This window comes from Phocoena sinus, chromosome 3 (assembly GCF_008692025.1).
Source record: "Phocoena sinus isolate mPhoSin1 chromosome 3, mPhoSin1.pri, whole genome shotgun sequence".
Classification (NCBI taxonomy): Eukaryota; Metazoa; Chordata; class Mammalia; order Artiodactyla; family Phocoenidae; genus Phocoena; species Phocoena sinus.
In genome coordinates this window covers 13,080,005-13,100,759 of record NC_045765.1, presented here as the reverse complement: position 1 = coordinate 13,100,759, position 20,755 = coordinate 13,080,005, and the positions used below count along the sequence as shown (strand labels likewise).

At 48.7% G+C, this 20,755-nt stretch overlaps 1 protein-coding gene across 1 annotated transcript in view; it reads right to left on the bottom strand.

Annotated features, from left to right (window-relative positions):
• The window catches only part of MED26 (mediator complex subunit 26), a 39,325-nt gene that overhangs the window by 3,041 nt on the left and 15,529 nt on the right, over nt 1-20,755 (bottom strand). The window contains exon 2 of the mRNA XM_032625905.1: nt 355-429. Within this exon, the coding sequence (XP_032481796.1) occupies nt 355-429 (75 nt within the window). The remainder of the gene's footprint in view (nt 1-354; nt 430-20,755) is intronic.

Sequence of the window (20,755 nt, the reverse complement as noted above, 5' to 3'; positions counted from 1 at the left end):
GAGCACGTTGTGGCAAAGGCAACAGCAAACAGAGGGCCCTGAGCCAGCGTCACTCACTGGAACCTCTGCTGGGCATGCACCCCAGAGCGTGCAGGGCCTCCTGCAGAGAAAGGGGCCCCAGACTAAAGCCACCCATGTCCTGCAGTGCCTGTGGGAAGACGGTACTCTTGGAGCATGTGCTGTGGGCTGGCACAGTGCAGGCCAGGAGGGCACGCCCCCCTCACTCCTCTTAAGGACCCACTGGGCCAGTGAGCAAAGTCTCTGAGGCTCCAAGAAGCCAGGAAAGACCTGGGTTGGGGCAGCCCAGGCCCGGCCCTCACTGCCCTCCCTAGTGTTCAGGCCAGAAATGCTCACCTCCAGTGCCTCTTTGGTAATGGGGTATTTCTCCAGGCTGGAGATGACTTCCTGCACCGCCACCATGTTCCGGATCTGCAAAACAAGAGCTACTGGTCAGACCCCAGGCACTTCTCCCCATGCCAGCCTGCTCCAGAACGCTCCCCTTCACAAGAGCCAGTGGAGCCAGCATCACCAAAGCCCCCACCTCGTGCAGCCTCCTACCTGCTCCCAGGGGCCAGCATGGCACCCAGTGCACACCCTCCAGTCTGCCTCCTCTAGTGCATGGTGACCAGTTTACCATGAGCCTATCTATGGACACGCCCACCTGTCCAAGTGGCTGTCACACAACTGAGATTCACTGTGTTTATGAAACAAGATTTCCTCTTCACATGGGAGATGCACTCAAATCTGCCATCTGATGGGAGGTTGAAGGATTTATCAAATAAAGTGCACCAAGTTGAAAAGAGCCATACATAATAATCTAATCAATTTTGTTAAATTAATGAGACCTCCAGAGTTCATCTAAAGACACCACAAGGAGAGCAAAAGTCAAAGTGGGAGAAGACCAATGCCACAGGGCCCCGAGGATCCACCTGGAGCACAGAGAACTTGGGCCAGGAGACACGAATAGGAACTGGACAAAACAGGAGATCGTGCAGCAGTGCTCAACTCTCTTAGTCATCAGCAGATGCAGACCGAACCCACCAGTGGCTGCTACACTGCAAACACACCTGACTGGTGGAAATGGGGTCTGACAATACCAGGTAGTTCTGGGGTGCAGCCAACTCTGGGGAGCGATGGGGCTGTGTCTAGTCAAATCAAACACGTGCATGTCTCATGACCAAGCAATTCTATCCCTCACACGATACTTGCTACGAGCCAGGCCCTGTTCTACCAAGGTCTGTTTCCACATAGCACTACCTTGTTGAATTATCACAACCTCAAGGGGAAGGTACTATTATTACCATCACATTTAATGAATGGGGATGGCACAGAAAGGTGTGGGTCATGTGGTCATATGTTATAACGACACCAATGTCTTCCAGGAGTTGAAGGAACAGACTGAGAAATTCAAGAGCACTAGAAATGAGCACACTGCAGCTTCAGTGCATTAACAAGGTGAAGTTCAAACCACGCAGGATGAAAAGTCACAGAAAATACATATTGTTGATTCCAATTACACCAAGCATCACAGCACACTCAAAAATTAACTCAAAATGAATCCCAGACCTAAATCTGAAAGCAAAAACTCTAAGGCTTCTAGAATAAACAGGAGAATACCTTTTCAACCTTGGGGTAGACAAAGATTTCTTAGGAGCCCCAAAGCACTAATATCCAAGAAAAAATACAAACTGGGCAGTGAGGAGGCCGGTCCCACAGGGACGAGGCCACCCTCTCCCTGTCCCCAGCCCTGGGATTCTGGCCCTGACAGGGTCCTAGGCTTGCCACATGGCCTGTCTCCACTCCAGTGACCTCACCCTGGTATATTTAGAGCCCTGGGTCCCCACAAGCTTATGAACCAGCAATCCCCGCAGAGCGAGCCCAGCGGCACAGAGTGTCCTTGTCCTTGGGCAGACACTGTCCTGCTGCCAGACAGGAGGGGGGGAGGCAGAACACCTGAGCAACCCTAGGGGCTGGCAGCAAGCTGGCACTGTAGACCTCACACAGCTGGAGACCCTCCTGGAGGCTGCACAGGGGCGGGGATGCGGTAAGGCTTGCTTGCGGGCCCCACTGTCACAGCTGAGCAGCTCCTGCACTCGGGCGGGTGTGCAACAGAGGCTTTCGGCTTTGAGGAGGCTCTCAGGCTCTCGGCCCTGTGGAAAGTGCTACGTCCTCTGCCTTCTTCTTTCTGCCCCTGCTGCGTTGAAGTCCAGGACCCCTGAGGGCTCATCCCTCTGGCTCCGCTCTGGCCCCCACTCTGGCCATGATGGCAAGGGCACTGAGCACTGTGTGGGGAGCATCACCTGGCATTCTGGAGGCAGTCAGGCCCTTGGGACCAGGAAGTGGACCAAGCCCTGCCCTCACCACACCAAACAGTCAGGAGTCCTGGGGTCTATGCAGTGCCAGGTTGGGCCTCCGGCCTCAGACACAGCAGAGAGTGACACCCCGGCAGCCTGTGGCCCTTGCCTCCCACCCTCGATGAGAGGACCCTGTGCATAGCAGGGACGCCAAGGTTCAGATATAGATAGCCAAGGGGAGGCTCCCATCCAGGCTCCAGGCCTATAAAAAGTCCAGCACAGGACCCGTGGGGCAGGGAGATTGGGTGCCAGGTACCAGGCAGGCCAGGGGTACCTGTGGTGAGGGCAGCATCTGAGCAGGGCCTCCCAGGGTGGACAGGAGAAGCCCCAACACCTCAGGAGATGGTGAAATGGCACCAAAGCCCTGGAGAGGGGAGAGGGGTCCAGAGCAAAGACAGTGGCATAAGTCAGGAGGCCAGGAGGAAGAACAGACCCAGGGGAAGTAAGCTGGCTACACAACCTGCCTTCCATTAACTTCAGCCACTGTGGGAGCTAAACTGCTCCCACTACCCCAACAGGCCACCCTGTTGCTAGGTCCTTCCTGGCACCCATCTGTCTGAAAATACACTCACTCACGATCACAGCAGAGACCATGCCATTACTGTGCGGGGAGGAAGCCTCTGAGCTACTCCCAGGCACTGCTCTCAAAGAGGGCTTTGGGGCAGCTCTACAGGTCATAGTGCTCAAGGGTCACTCACACCATCCTGCTGTCAGGAATAGCCTGGCACATCTGTGGCCCTTCTGTCCTTTGGATATCTCCCTTGGGATTCATTCCCAGGGAATGAAGTCAAACCAAAACTAATAAACAAAAAAAACACCTCTCAAAACTATATGCCAAACAGCTTTCCCCAAAAGGGCAGAATTCACACATGAGGGACATCTGAACACCTGCAGCCTCATCTTCTCATTAGGGCTCCTTCAACAGATACAGATTAATGTGAATTTCCTCAATAATTAGTGAAGCCAAATGTCACCTCCTTTCTACTAATGCTGACTTCCCATGTGAACTGCTCACTGTCCCAGCCCACTTACTTTCATTATTTGACTGGCCTCTTTATTGCAAGTAAATACCGTCCCAGGGTGGTGATGTCTGCCCCTGTGCACACAGGTGCCTAAATGTGCTCAGGGCTGGCGCTGCAGAGGGAGGTGTCAGGAGCGGGGAGGGCTACTCTGGAAGAGCAGGGCGCAGGTGAGGTGGGCCAGGCAGCGGGGGAGCACTCAGAGCAGAGCAAAGGCAGGGCAGGAAGTCAGTGGGCAGCCCAGGGTGTGGCCCAGGTGAACACAGTCAGCTGGTGACCACTGGTGGAATTGACTCTGTTACTACTGCGCCGAGTGCTTGCGGATCCTAGACTGGAGATTCATGAGGGACAATCAGGTATCCACGGTCAGACAGGAAAGCGAACGAACAACCATCCCAGGCAGAAAGAAGGTGAAGCAGCCAGTGTCTCCACATGGAACACACGGACACCCCCTAAACTGGCCTCCTCCAGGCCGGCTCAGGGAGAGGAGAGAAAGAACCCTCCTCAAACTGTCCTCACTCACACCTCAGGGACGCCCAGGGGCACACGCTGGGAGGCGGGGAGGGAACGCTCCTCACCACTGACCCAGTTCCCAGGGTTCTTATGCAGACCTCCCACCACGTGAGAACCAAGGGCAGGCGGGGAAGCAGCAAGGCCTACCTTCTAGTGAGCCCCTCATCACTTGCTAAGTCACTACTCCAGCCAGCCTAACCCACGACATTTGCTGCTCAACTCACGGGAGGAAGGAAGGGGTGCTGGACACGCACAGGTGACAGGACCAAGGCAGGACAGCAGCCCTCAGAAGCAGCCTGGGTAAAAGTGTGGACTACACAGTGCAGGATGCCACCACTCCCACATCACATGTCTGAAAACTGTTCTGTGAACTGGTTCAGTGGTCTGAACCTGGATCCACGTGCAGAGGTGGGGACGGCTCAGGGGGGACAGACCCACCACTGACCAGCCTCCTCCTCGTGGTAATTCAGGGGACAGGCCCAGGCCCTGAGTAATTACCACCCTGTGGGGGATTTCCAGCCCTGATGTGAAACAAGGAACTGAGACGTCTTTGGAGTCCGCAAGGCCCCTTGCTCACTGCTCCCTTTTCTCCAGGCATCAAGGGCTCCTGCTCCACCCGAAACCCCCAATCTCTCACTAATTAAGCTGGACCTGTGCAGCCCTGGTGGCAAAGAGGAAACCCTGTACTCCCCAAGTCCAAGCACTGGTGAGACTCAAGGGCAGTAAGCCAGGGAAGGCCCACCCAGCCTGACTCTCTTCACAGGACCACTACTTGTTGGGTTCCTCCAGGGGCCAAGGTCTCTAGCTTTTCTCCCTTGAAACTCTACTTTACAGATAAGAAAAAACTGAGAGTCCAGGAAGGTAAAAGAGGTCCAGTGCTCACCACATAGCTAGAAGGCAGGGGAGTGTGGCTTTATGCTAGCCTGGCACAGGGTCTGCCCAACACACACGGCCCAGCTGGTGCTTTACTAGGTAGGGTGAGGGAGGGCACGCAGACACCACCAGGCTGGTGATGCTGGCATCCCACCCACATACTCTCCCCGACTTGCCACTGCAGGGAAATGCACAGGTTACAAGAGTTCCACAGAGGGCTGGCTTCATGCCCAGCAGCACCTATGGATGGCCAGGCTGCCTCTGTCTACCCCCAGGGTGCACTGGAGCCAGAGAGGTCCCCACGCCCACCCACAACATCAGGGGCTTGAGCCCACCCTCAACGCTTGCCCTAAGCTGCAGGACACTTGGTAAATGACAATGGCACTGGAGCCTCTCCCTGCCAGGCCCTGGAAGGAAATGGCACACACCGAGGATGGACTCACCCCGCCTGTCTAGCCAGGCCCTGACCACACTGTGGCCCTGCATCTATGCAGCACAGCCCACAGCAACTCCTTCAGTGGGCTCAAAGCCCGCCGGGTCAGCAGCAAAAACTAGTTCGCTTTAAAACCAACCATGTGTAAGTCTCTTTTTTTTCTTTTTCTTTTTAAAGCAGAATAGTCTAGACTAGAATTTACAAAACCCACTTAGCTCGAAAGGCTTTGGAAGTGTTCATCAGCGAGCAAGCTGTCCTTCCAAACCAAAACACGACGCAGATGGCACCCAGAAGCAAGCAAACCTCGAGCCTTTCAATGTGCTGAGCATTGTAAGGCCATCCTTGGCTGAGTCACTGTGCCCTGCAAGCCACACAGTGGGCGTCAGTTGTGTCCACGCGGATGAAAGAGGCTTTGCCAGGCGAGTGCGTGTCTGTGATTTGGTTCCAGTCTCACTCTTTTCAGCCACAGCAAGTCTTCCCGCTTCTGATGAACTCCACATGTTCCCAAGGTGGGTGCTATTCTGTGACTCTAACTGCTTCTACTGCAAGTCAGTGCAAGAGGCGGTGCCTGCATCTCCCAGAGAGCCTGGCGGTGACCAGCCCGTGTCCCACCCCATCTCCCTGAGCGAGGAAAAGAAGTCAATGTGCCTTGATTCTACCTCTCAGCTCGGAAGGTGCAGCCTCCTGGCCCTGTTCTGCCTTGCCTGGTACCACAGCCAGGCAGGAGCCAGGGGAACCTCCCTCAGGCAGGTGTCATGCCAGCGCCCTGCCTGGCAAAGGTGCCTTCCTCTGCCAGGACCCCATGGGAATCTCGCACTCACAAGGGTGAAGTTTCTCTCATTCACGGCTTCTGAGAGGAAGAACGACACTGGGGCAGGGGCTGTGTCTCAGCCGCAGCCACCAAGCTCACCACTTGCAAAAGCACAAAAGCACTTCCTCATTGGTGAGGCTCATCTGCTCCCCAGGAGCATCCACAGCTGGAGGATGGCCACTGCCTGCGTGGCCCTGACTGTTGTACACTCACAGCCTGCAGAGCGCCCATGGCCAGAGCAGCCGATTGCAGCCGCAACTCGGCCCAGAGGCAGCAGGCAGAGCACTGCTTGCACCTAATGAGCAGCCCAGGAAGAGGAAGCCCAGGGCCCAGGACAGCAGCCACGAGCCTCTATCAGCCATGGGACCTCTCCGAGAGGCCTGCAGAGGTGAGAAAGGGCCCTCTCCACAGTGCTGGTCCTCTCTCTCAACTGTCCCAGCAGCTCTTCCCAACAAAACTACAAACTTAAATGCTCTTGACCTCTGAATCAGGTCAACATACAATTCTTGTTGTAATTCAGCCCTTTCTGAGAGCACAGGAGCTCTCAACATGTCATCTGGGAGCTGGTTCATTCCTACACTGATACAACTGGATAGTCAGAAAGCCAAGCAGAGCGTTTTCTATCTGCATCCATGCTCGCAGAAGGGTCCAGGTGGCAGTGCATCTGATGACAGCACGCCGGGTGAGGTTTCCTCCCTCTCAGCCGTGCTCTCGTGGGAACAGCCAGTAAGAATACTAGCTGCGCAAGACGAAACACCCGACGCCCAGGGGAGGGGCACACACAGTGCTCGGCCCACACACACGTAGAATACAGGCGATCCAAAACTAGAACAAGCCAGCTTTTTAGGAAGTGATGGGGCCAACCTCCAAGAGAATGCTAAGTGAAACAGCGAGGTGACAGCAGTGCACTCTTGTGCTGCCGGTGAAAAACGCCTGGCGCTGGGGCTGGGCAGAGAAGCAGCCGGGCCAGACCTGGCTTCCAATGCTGGTCCAACTAATAAGACTTAAAGCAAGACCAGCCACCAACCTGAGCCCAGCTCTCCCTCTGGCAGCTGGAAAGCCTGGGCGGAATGTTGGGAAAACCACAGACTGTGTTTGTAGATCCTCAATGGCACACTGACCACCATCCTGGGAGACTGTGCCCACAGCTGCCAGGCCAGGAGAGGGTCCTGTGCACTGTCCGCCAGGCCGCTCTGGGGTTTCTAAGATCCCTTCAGGCAGCACAGTGCCTAGTGTGGCGCCAAAAGTCTGCCAGTCTGCTCCTGGGCTGCTATAGGATCCTGAGAACAGGGGATATCCTAGAATTTCCCTCAACAAGTCACCAAATGCAGGCCTGGAGGATGCAGGAAGGGCTGGTTATGGCCCAGTCCTGAGGCATATGTAGAAATGGCCAGAGGCAAGGACAGAAGTAACAGGTGAGGCACCACAACTGAGGCTCAGCTGAGCGGCCAGGAGCACCAAAGTGGCGATATCAAGCAGGCTCCTTTAGGACATGAGAAGGACTATGGAGAAGAGAACCAAGGACATACCCCTTCTCAGAGGGCCTCAAGCCCAGAACTGGTCCCAGAACCTGAGGCTGCCAAGCCTAGTTGGGTAAAAGTGACCACACCCACAACCGACGACCAGGACTCCCATGGTAAGCAGTAAGAGTGTGTTACAGACACGTGACTGACTCGCAGGGTCTGGTGGCCCTCACTTTCCTGGGCACTCCACACGGGGTCACCAATGTCTGTTCTGAGCTGGGTGGATGTGAAAAGAGTAACAGGAACTGCCAGAGCCTGGGTGGGGGCCACACTGGTTAAGTCATTTGTTGAGTCACAGGGTTAAGTACGGAGGAGCCCATGTCACCTTCCACAGAACAGGAATCTGTGAGATCCGCAAACTCACCAGGCCCTAAAGGTAATTGAGGGTGGGTATGCCTGTCCTACATGACACAGCAACCATCAGGCAGGACATGGTCTAATGGGCTGCGTGAACTCCATATCACATGCTCCAGGGCAAAAAGCACCAGAGAAGACTGTACACAGGAGGTGAGCAGAGAGCTCTGAGCCCACCCATCTATTCCCTCAGCCACGAAGTGGGAAGATGACAGAAGCTTCCTACAGGCTCCTGGGAGGGGGACAAGAGATACACACATGAACACCCAGGACAGGGCCTGGCTGGCACACGTAAGCGCTCAAGAAAGGGGGTCACCACAGAGCCTGTCATGGGACTTGAGAGGGATCAGGTCCAAGGCCACCTCTTTCCCCCACCTGCTGCCCTGGGCTCTGTGTGGAGCTAGAAGAACAGCAGTGGGCATGGGGACTTTCTCAGTGGGCACTCCTGCAACAGGGGCCCCCGTGGAGAAGACCAAGGACATCGTCCCATGGAACAGGAAGGCAGGTCTGTGCACTGTATCAAACATCATGTAAGGATGAGCGCTCATGCCCCAGGGCCCAGCCATTCCACTCTGGGGTAGGGACCAACAGAAACGTGAGCATGCATGTGCTGAGAATGGTCAGAGCAGCCCCGTCGGAAAACCACCCACGTGGCCAACAGTATAACGGACGACTAAATCATGGTCTAGCCATTCAACGTCGAATGAACACACTACTGCTACTCACAACATCAAAGATAAATCTCAAAACAGGCTGAGTGGAAAAGCCAGATACAAAAGAATACATTCTGTACTGGATTGGAAGCTCAAAAGCAGGCAAGACTTGTCCATGGTGACGGAAGTCAGGGAAGTTGGGGGTGCAGAGACACTAGGAGAGGGAACAAGAATGGCTTCTGGGGAGAAGCTCTATTCCATGACCTGGTTAGGGGTTTCTGGGGTATGTTCACTTCATAAACGTTCACTGAGATGTAATACTTACAACTTGTGTACTTTTCTGGATATATGCTACAGTTTAATGAAAAATTGGTCTTAGAGGCCATCCCATCCTAGAAACAGATGCCAGCGCTACTGGGGTTGAAGAGGAGGGAGAGGTGTTGGCGAGCCAGCCCCTCACCCCCCACTCGGCAGCAGAGACCCTCTCAAGGTCTGAGAACTACCGCACCAGGAGCCCAGGCTACCTGAGATACCCAGTGTGTGCAACGCTTCACAGCTCACAGAGAAAGGTGTCCACACGCTCCTATCCTGGGCAGAGGCCAGTCTGGGGAAAACAAGGGTGCTCTTTAGGTTCCATGGAAGGAGCACCGAGCAGGTCAGAGTCCCCAGGAAGGAGCAAGCTCTAAAGTTACTGGAGAGAGGCAGGCAGGCAGGCAGCAACCACTGCCTGGGCATCACTAGCCAGCATCCTGGGTAGGTGGGCAGGCGGGCCTCTGTCTCCTACCACACAGTGGTTCTCTCCTGAGACCACAGACTTCCAAAGTAGGTGTTATGCCACTTCCACAATGAGGAAGCCAGGGTGCCCATTACATACCTGGCCACAGTTTCATTACTAACCTAACCTGCTAATCCTGTGCAGTTAGCCCATACCTGCCTCCACACAACAGGCCATCAGCAAGTCGTATTGGTGACAAGGGCAGAAACAGCTGGCTCAAGGGAGAACAGTGGAACAATTTGGATAAGGAAAATTCTGCATGCCTACACCAGGAATGAAGATAGCAAAGAAAGACTAGATATTAAAGTGGGGGAGGCAGATAACATTCAAAACTCAACTTAATCTGCCATATTAAGAGGCCAAAAATGAAAAGCCTTATGATCATTTCAACAGATGTAGAAAAAACATTTGACAAAATTAAACATCCATTCCTGATGAAAACTCTCAGTTGGCTAGGAGTGGAAGAGAACTTCCTCAGCTTGATAATACCCACGGCTAACATCATATTTGATGGTGAAGGGCTGAATGTTTTCCCCCAGGAACAGGTACAAAACAAGGACATGTGCTCACCACTTCTATTCAGTCTCATCAGGAGATTCCAGCTAGTGCAATAAGGCAAGGAAAAGAGATAAAGAAAGGGAGGGAGGGAGGGAAGGAGGAAGAAAAACCATCCAGTTTGGAGAGGGGGAAGTAAAACTGTCTTTATTCACAAATAACAGAACAGTCTATATGGAAAATCTTATAGAATCTACAAAATAAGAATAAGTGAGTTTAGCAAGGTGGCAGGATATAAGTTCAATATAAAATTCCACTGTATTTCTATATGCAAGCAACAAACATTCAGAAACTGAAAATTTAAAAACCAATTCCATTTACAATAGCAATTAAAACTATGAAGAAAATAGATAGCTAGTGGGAAGTAGCTGCATAGCACAGGGAGACCAGCTCAGTGCTTTGTGTCTACGTAGAGGGGTGGAACAGGGAGGATGGGAGGGAGGCTCAAGAGGGAGGAGATATGGGGATATATGTATATGTATGGCTGATTCACTTTGCTATACAGCAGAAACTAACACACCATTGTAAAGCAATTATACTCCAATAAAGATGTTAAAAAAAAACAAACTATGAAGAACTTACAGATAAATTTGACAAAAGATGTAAGACCTCAACACTGAAAAGTACCAAACATGGCTGAGAGACACTACGAGAGGCCTCAATTAATGGAAAGATATACGAAGTTAATAGCATGGAAGAGTCAATATTGTTAGGATGTCAGTTCTCCCCCAAACTGATCTATAGATTCAATGCAATCCCAATCGGAATTCCAGCAGGGTCTTTGGGAGAGATTGACAAGTTGATTCTAAAATGTATATGGAAACGCAAAGGTCCTAGAATAGCTAACAAACTTAGAAAAAAAGAAAATCAGAAGCCCATATTATCTGATTTTTAAGACATTATATAGTCAAGACAGTGTGGTATTGGAGCAAAAACAAACAAACAGATCAATGGAACAGAGTAGAGTCCATTTAACAGGTCCACACACACACGGGCAACTGATTCTTAACAATAGTGGTAAGGCAATTCAGAAGTGAACGAATAATCTTTCAACAAATAGTGCTGGAATAACTGGATAGCCATAGGCAAAAAACAACACTGAAACAAAACATCAAATCCTTGACCTCTATCTCACAAGACATACAAAAATTAACACAAAATGGATCATGAACCTAAATATAAGAGTTAAAACTACATAATGTACAGAAGAAAACACAGGAGGAAAATCTTAGTGACCTTGGGTTTAAAAGGCAAAGACTTTATAGTAATATGAAACAAAAAGTACAAACTATAGAGAAAACAAACTGGATTTCATCAAAATTGAAAATCTTTGCTCTTCAAAAGATGACACTTATGAAAATGAAAAGGCAAGCCACCACTGGGAGAAAATATACATGAATCATATATCTAAGAAAGGACTTGTCTCTAGAATATATAAAAATCTCTTTCAATTCAATAATTAGGCAAAGAACCCAAGGGGGAAAAAAATGGGGAAATGATTTGAACAGATTTTCAAATCTATCACCAAAGAAGAGCTATGCATGGCAAACAAATAATTGAAGAGATGCTCAGCACTATTAGCCATCAGGGAAATTCAAATTTAAAACACCATGAGATACCACTACATACCTATTAAAATAGCTAAAATTAAAAAAGACTGACCACATGGAGTGCTCATCAAAATGTGGGACAACTGAAACTCTCATACACTGCTGGTGGGGTTGGAGTATAACATGGTATAATCGCCTTGCAAGACATTTTGACAGATTATTAAGCAACCCAAAAGTCCATCAACACAAGAATGGATAAACAAATTGTAGTATATCCATAAAATTAAATGTTAGCAACAGAAAAGAATGAACTATTCATATATATACAACATGCATGAATCTCAAAATAAATATTAATGAAAGAAGAGCCCAGACACCACCCTGCCAAAAAAGTACATACTGCATGATTTCACAAAGTTCTAGAAAAGGCAAATTAACCTACAGTGACAGTAAATCAGCAGTTGCCTGGGGATGGGGGTGGGCTGAAGGGAAGATTACAATGGGACAAGAAAAAACTTTTGGAAATATCTATTACCATGACTGTGATGATGGCTTCTCAGGTGTATTTACAGATCAAAATATATCTAATTGTACACTTTAAGTGTGCACAGTTTATTGTATGTCAATTATACCTCAGAGTTGTAAAGCAACTATGGAGGCAGATGACAGATGCGACAGGTCCTAGAAAAAGGAGGAGGGGTGGGAGGCAAAGAGAAGGAACACTTCTTTGTTGGAGGTTAGGCATCAGATGCCCCTCCTGGGCTCAGCCCTCCCTGGGGAGGTAGGTCAGACAGAAAGTTCCTTCCCCCCTTATGAAGATGAAATGAAGAAGTCTGTCATGCCTGGGCCTCCCAGGGGTATCATAAGGACTGTATGACAAAGGCACGTGTGTATAACGCACTCCTAAAAGCAGCAGGCATCAATCCATATATATATTTTTTTCCTGGACATTCTGCTTGCCCCTGCAACACCTGTGCATCAACAGACTGCACATCCTAACTGTGGGCTTGGAAAAGGTGACTCCTGGCTTTCCTTCAGAAAACGCACTATGGCTGGAGCTGGGTGACAGTGTCTTATAGGTTGTGAAATGAAAGGCTCACTAGCCGCCGAGGACTGAACTTCAGGACATGTGCCCTCCTCAGCCTGCCTGTGGGGTTTTGTCATACTTCAACTGGGAACCCAGGAGAGGGAGCCAACTTCCCATGCTCACATGGGAAAGGCCAGTGGCCACAAACATCTGCAGAAAGTCTTAGGCAAACAGCAGTCTGTTCTCCCCTCAAACAGTTGGTGTGGGCGATAACCTGTCTCCATCCTCCTGACATGAAAACAGCCTCAAAGCATCTGACAGCTTCTTTTCCCCCCTCACTCTTCACGGTTTTCTGCAATGTATTAAGCTTCTGTGACTGAAAGTGTCTGAAATCCTGACTTCCCTCAAGACAGCTGAGCTAGACCCTTACTACTCTCAAGTGTGAGTGAATGGATGAATGAAGGACGGATAGATAAATGAAGCCCCATCTTACTGTCCTTGGTTGCTGGGCACCATGTTTACTCCAATATTATAAACATCTCAAGGGTCTCCCTCTGCAGCAAGTCAGGATGTGCAGTCACCAAGTAAGTATCTCGAAAGCAAACAGGCCTTATCCAGTTTCCAGCTGTTATTTGTACTGGCCACCCCACAAGGCTCATGGGAACAGGGAGGTGACTCTCAGTGCTCCTCACACAACCCCCATGGAAGACAAGGCCAAGGGTACCATGGCTGGGTGGCCGGCAGAGGGAAAGCTGAGGCTAGGGCAGGAGAAGGCTGTGACCAGGGTGGCACAGGCTCTGATACTGCTCCAAGCAAACACGTTTGCTCAGCAGGGCCCAATGGCTTTGGAGAGAGTCTCCCATTTTCAACACAGTGGTCCTAGACGTCACCACAACCACAAATACTTTCTCCAAATTACCTTCCTGGCCACCCTGAAATGATTCTGATGGGTTACATAAAGCAGGAACAAGGAAAGCCAGGTGAGATTTTTGTGGAGGCAACATTAAAGCAATGGGGGGAACCAAACATCACAATCCACCATGGTAATTCAGTGACAGCATGATCCACAAGCAGCAGCACTGCTTGGCATGGCGGATGAGTGGAAGTTTGCTGGTAGAAGGTGATGGAGGACCACCACGGCTCCCGAGGTCACTTGCTACCAAAAGCCAAACCAGCCGCTTCCTCCCAACCTTCCTTGCTGGGGACCCTGGGGAAGCATGACACCCAACAGCAGCCCCCGCTGGGCTGGCGTGGACCCCCATCGGCACTGCCTACCTCACCCCAAACCACCTGCATCCCACAGGGCAAGGGGTGGCAAAATGGATCCTGAGGACAAGAGCCTGCCCCATGGCTAAATGTCACAGGACAGCCCTGCAGCGAGACACGAGGTCCCGGTCATCAAAAGTCCAAGGCAAGGTGGGACCCCAGCTGGGTTCCAGGAGAAGCACCATAGCAGCTTTCCCTTGCTTTAAACATACCAGGCAGAGAATACTGAGGAGCACTGGGAACACAGAGGATTTCCATTTTTACTGTATTTCCTTTGGTGTATCATTTTCTAACATTACTTTTTCACTATTTTAAACCTATTTTTTTAAACTTTTTTAAAGGTCTGTTTTTGCCCCTTTTCATAATCACCATACAGGTGGATACCAAATACGACTGACCATGGCAACTAGGTGAGGAAACAGAGCACAAGTTTTTACTAAAACCTACATTAACATTAAAAAGGAAATTAAAAAGGAGCTCTACCTCACCCCTACCTGTCACTGCACCAAAACTGCTCTGCCCAGGCAACTTTTCACCAAAGCCAAGGACCTGTCAGCCCTGCCTCGTCTCATCTCTCGGACCCTGAGCAAATCCTGACATCCCTCCACATGCTCACCTTCTTCCTCTTGGAGCTCTTCAAGGCACAACCCGAGACCCTTTCCTTCTCTCACTCCACTTCTCCGCTGCCTGAGCAGTCCCACCCCCAGGCAGCTCCACATCTGCATCTGGGGCCCAGGTGCCACCTCTGGACCCACCTGGCGGCACTTCTGCATCTCAAAGGCACTGAGGGTGTCTAGGTACCACTGGCTGACTCCATCCCTCCCCACCCTCAGAGGTGGGGCAGGACCCTCGGAGCAGGCAAGCCCCCTTTTCTCTCACCTCCAAATAAACACATTCACACTAGCCCAGTCAGGCATGTCTTCTTTGGACCCTGATTTCAACCCCGAAATGGTGGACCTAAGCCCACCTCCTGGCCAACTTGTGATGGGCACTTTGTCTGAGTGTGCCCACATCCGGTCCCGTAAACTTTTTATGCAGACTGACCATGTCTGACCTAACACAGTGCTGACCGGGCTCACGGATGGGGACCTGAGGCTTCATGGTGCCCAAGTTCTTCACCCTAAATATCTCGAGTTCTCCTCCGCCCACTTTGGTCTTCCTTTTCTCTGAGAGTATCTTCTAGGCCACTACCTTTGTCACTCTTGAACCACAACAGCCCCAGGAGGCAGATGACAACACCATGGCTCAGGTCTGGCCCCAGAGGCCAAGCTCAGCAGGACTGTCTCCCCTGAGCCCCTCAAGCCCCCCGAGCCCCCACCAGCCTAAGCCATGGTCACGTTTCTCTGGCTGACCTTCCTGCTCTTGTCCAGAGCCTGCAACAATTATGTAGTTGAAATTGCATCACAGATAACTGTTTTTTTTTTCGTTGAACACTTCTTCCTGTTGTTACATAATCTTCATAATGATCTTGTTTAACAGACAAACGTCCCATTAATGCATCATTTCCTTGACCTTCTCCAACTGCTGGGCATCCCATTTCCTTCCGGGTTCCCCTACTGCAACCAATCTTGCAATGATCATCTTCACACGTACGACTTCCTTCTCTCATTTTTCCCTCAGAAATAAATTCTCAGGTGTTAAACTCTGCTTAAGGGTCCAAATACTTTTATGGCAACTGGTTCTGCCTCAGCTATTTTTCACTCCCACCTTACACTATGCAATGACCCCATCACGAAGGGGAGGAAGAAAGCAGGGCTGAATCTGATGTACCCTACACAGGGTCCCCGAGAGGCGGGCCCACCTGTCTGGCAAACTGCCCTCAAATGTCGGAGCTGTTATCCTGCCCTTGTCATCTATCCCTTGACTCCACCAGCAGGGAAGGGAGAGAGAACCCAGGACACACAACCCTCCAGGACCGGCACTGAGACCATTCTGCTCACAACTGCTGACCGCTTCCTTGCACAGAAATGGGAGAGAACTGGGCCCCCTGCCTGCTGGCTCTAACTCAGAGGCTGTTGGGAAGACAGGCAAGGATTAACGCGACTGTCACTCTACCTGGGGAGGGCTCTAACAGCCCTGCAGGGACACAATGGCACAGGGTTGGGGTTAGGGGGTGTGGATAGGAGCAAATATGGCATTAGCCTTGCTGAAACCTAGAGCAATTTTTACAGCCCAGTGGTGAGGTTACCAAGAGTGACTCTGAGATCTGCAAGGAGAACACAGCCAGAAGACAGAGCTGCCGTTTCCAAGGAGAAGGGCACCCTGCACACACTGAGAGGGAATGGCTGTCTCCAACATCAGGTAAACCTTGGATGCAGGAGCCAAAATCATTCAGACTGCACAGTGAAACTGCCGCAGCCAACAAAGACAAGACACCAGAGTTCATTCACCAGTTATGTATTTACCAGGAAAATAAAAATGTATATGTGCTGAGGAGGAACTCAGGGAGCAGAGGGAGCTGGAGGGACTTACATTCAGGGTGGGGAAGGCAGGCGACAGACAAGCAAACAGGACAAGGTGACTGTACTGAAAGCTATGAAGAAAATAACCAATGTGACATGCTAGAGGAAGGCTTCCTCCAGAGCCTGGGCCAGGAGGGGTGGTCGCCTCAGCTTGGAGCCCCAGAGAGAACCTGGGGCAGCAAAGGGTCTGGAGCAGACTTCTGGCCCCACCCCACCTTCAGAACAGCTGGCTCATCGTGTACCCATAATGGGCTCCAAGCATGGCCTCCATGACACTCGAGCCAAGAGAACCATCCCAGCAGCCAGCTGCAAAGGCACTGATGCCATCTTGGACAAGGAGCCTGTGGCCTACAGCCCAGATCCAAGCAGGACAGGGGTAGGGACTCTGCCCAAGAGTGTGCTGGCGCCAGCTCACACCAGCCCATGAGAGCCTGTGGTGAAGCTTTCAGGAATCTTGGGAGCCAGATGTTAAACGCAGCCATTGTTAAAAATGCAATGGTAAGGCTGGGACTGACCACCTGAAGGCTGCTGTGGGCAGCTAGTTATCTCCTGCCTGGCAGCATTCTAAATTTTCTAGAAAAGTCACATAACTGGGTTTTTATAGAAAACCTCCATTTGTATTTCTGTAGCTAATTCCAGTTTTAAAAATACTGTACTAAGAAACGACACAAATCCTTGAGCTCTACCCAGCTCACAGATCACCTCTATTTATACCTCAGTGTCAGGTACATGGTAGACACTAATAGCATTAAAACTGCACAAGCAGTTTTAATGGCACATGGGTGCCAGGTGCTGTTCTAGACGTGTGAAGTGTATTAACTCATTTAATCTTCAAAACAACCTCAGGAGATGGGTATTATTACTTCCCCCGTTTTCTGTATAAGGGCAGTGACACTCCAAGATGTTAGGTAACTTGCCCAAGGCCGCACAGATAATAAGGCATGGAGCCAGGATCAGGTCCAGGCAGTCTGGCTCCAGAGTTGGTGCTTGTAAGCTTTATGTTTAGTTCCTGAAAAAACAAAGGCACCAACATGCATAAGCAGACATAGTACCCAAGGAGCAGGAATGACTTATATTTCATTTGACGAAGATTCTGGTTGAAATAAATATCACTTGAGATGTTCCTCTGAGCAGCAAGGATGGACACTACCTCTGCCTTACTTCTACTGCCATATTCCTGAGGTCTGGGGTGACCTCTGTCCTAGTTAACTCGGCATCCTATCCATTTTAGTGTGTGTCCTGGATTTTTCATCTTTTAAACAAAGTTTTAGAATTTTATTAAAAATAGTTTTTAAATGGAATTTTTATTGCTTTTTAATAAACCATTTGTGGTCAAAAATTGTTTAATGTAATTTACTTTTAGCACTCTCTTTTACTTCTCAAGGGCATCTTCATTTGGAGATATATGTATTTTTTAATTGATGTATAGTTGATTTACAATGTGTTAGTTTTAGGTATACAGCAAAGTGATTCAGTGAGAAACGGCTGAGAAATTTAAATATCATATGATATCACTTACATGTGGAATCTAAAAAAAAATGATGCAAATGAACTTATTTACAAAACAGACTCACAGACATAGAAAACAAACTTATGGTCACCAAAGGGGAAAGGGGAGGAGGGATAAATTAGGAGTTTGGGATTAATATAAACACACTACTATACATAAAATAGGTAAACAACAAGGACCTACTGTATAGCACAGGGAACTATACTCGGTATCTTGTAATAACCTATAATGGAAAAGAATCTGAAAACGGATATATATATATACATATATATATATATATATATATATATAACTGAACCACTTTGCTGTACACTTGAAACTAATACATTGTAAATTAACTATACTTCAATTTTTTAAAAAAGTATAACAGATTTTTTAACTTAAAGAAAATGCAATGACAGAAACTGTATACAATAACTTATACTGAAAACAAAGGTGATGAAATACTCAAAACTCATCACTTCCTACTTATTTTCTCACATGTACTATTTTATCTAGGTTTCTGAGTTTATTCATTACTACTATATCTTCATGGTGAAAATGGTGTACTACTGAGGCAACTCTTCCCAACTCCACATTTGGTGACACACGTTAGTAGCTTGAAATCAAACATAGTGGAAGTATTTATACCATGGAAATTGGCAAACACTACAAATCAGGGCTTGATTTATTGTTGAGTTGGTGGCCTCTGTAGAGTCCTGGGCTGTATCCAGCTCAATGCCTGTTTTTGTAAAGAGTTTTAAAATTTCATTTTATGTATTTTTTATTGAGGTGGAATTCACATAACATAAAATCAACTATGTGAATATAAAGTTTTATTGGAATACAGCCACATTCGTTTACAAATTGTCTATGGCTGCTTCTGTGCTATGCATAAAGGCAGAGTTGTGACAGAGACTGTATGGTCTATAAAGCTGAAAATATTTACTATCTGGCACTTTACAGAAATAGTTCACCAACCCCTGGGGTTTAGACTTAAGAAAATGTTGATTATGCAGATTAAACTTAAAAGTGTGTCATGCCTGTAGCTGTTACATTAGGAATAGCACAAACGATGAGGAAATATTCTTCCAGTATTTGAGAACTCTTTTCTGATTCGCTAAGACATTACTTGACTCATTAACATAAAAATTATCAGTCAACATTCATGTCAGGACTACACTCATATGCTGATTATAGATACAAAAGTTCAGCAAAAAACAAGGAAAGCAGTCTGTGAGAATCAACTGACTACATCAAATTGACAATGAAGTGTTGTGTTTCATTATTATTTGTAAATTGTCTGCTACCTATCCTTTCTCTATCAGTATAATTTATAAATTATGTGTGTACAGGCATACTTTTTTTTTCCTGGAGAGCCAGCTGTCGAACATTTATGGGCACACCACTAGAGTAAATTAGAGTTCTTCATTACTTCAAAGTGCTTGAAATAAAGTTTGAATGAAACTAAAATCCATTTGCATTACTGTAATTCAACATTACATATAAGTGAAAAGAGGAAAGAACCTGGATTCTTTAGATACCAACTCTTATAAATTACGGTTTACTAAAAAAATGGTTCTAGGTTTTATCATCTCTGCATGCAAACTGAATTTCTCCATGGTGATTATCAACATCAAGCAAAAACAAACAAAAAAGCCCACCTAACATAAAAAAGTTATGTTCATGGACACAGTGCTCCCTTTTATGAAAATCAATAATGTTACCTGGAAAGTCAACAGAAGTTCAATATTTAATACATTCCCTAACACTTTACTTTTCTCATAACTATACTGAAGAAATGTACTGCTCCTCCCCCCACTCCCACTTCTAGTTTCCCAGTGCCCTGCCTGGATACCCTATTTCCTATGTGTGCCATGAACACACGTAGTCTGGAGGCAGGCAGTGTGACAGCAGGGAGGGGATGGGGCTCTTTACAGAAGCCTGAAGGAATCGGAGGTCACAGATCTGGGGAGCAGATGTGCACAGTCATGAATGAGGGAGACGGAAGTATAAACTGAGATGAGAAAGGAAAGAAGGGTCCAAGTCACATAGCACCTGTAGATCATGACAATAAGGAGAGGGGATGTCTATTCTAATCACATGGGATCTTAAGTGAATGATGTGATCTGATATTGGTTTGGAAGGGGCAAGAGGGAAGTGTTCCAAGAGGGCGATGGCCAGGCTTGGACAAGAGATGGAGAAAAGATGATGAAGGGAGAATATACATTTTGGTAGTAGAGCCACCAGGACTTACAGATAGACTGGACATACTAAGGTGGAGAAAAGCAGGGAGCACGGATGATGCTGGGGCTTTAACAGGGCCACAGTTATGGCCGCACTGACTGCAATAAAAACTCAAGAGTCCTGCACAGGACTTCCCTGGTGGCGCAGTGGTTAAGAATCTGCCTGCCAATGCAGGGAACACGGGTTCGAGCCCTGGTCTGGGAAGATCTCACATGACGTGGAGCAACTAAGCTTGTGTGCCCCAACTACTGAGCCTGTGCCCTAGACAGGCGAGCCACAACTACTGAGCCCACGTGCCATAACTACTGAAGCCCACGCACCTAGAGACTGTGCTCCGCAACAGGAGAAGCCACCGCGATGAGAAGCCCGAGCACCACAACGAAGAGTAGCCCCTGCTTGCTGCAACTAGAGAAAGCCGCGTGCAGCAAGAAAGACCCAACGCAGCCATTAATTAATTAGAATAAAATAAATAAATAAATTTTTAAAAAGAGTCCTGCACATCCTCTCTGTCCTGGGAGGCTGGACCCCAGTGCTCTGAGAGCATGAAAAATACGACTGGGGGACTTGACTGGGGTAAAGAGTTGCACACCCCTGCTCTGAATCTCCCAGAAAGGCATGAGAGAGGAAATAATCCTCTCCTCTCCACTGGCTGCAGTACACAGTGGCCCCACGATCCACTCCACATCTGACTGCTCTCAATAGTTCAAGTGCTCTTCAGGCTAAATCAATCTACTTTTATTTTCATTTTTTAACGTTTAATTGAAAAAACAATGGAGCACAGGAAAAACAAAAACCGTTCCTATTGCCCCAATACAAATGCTTCCCATTTTACCCCAAGTTCTAGTTTTTGT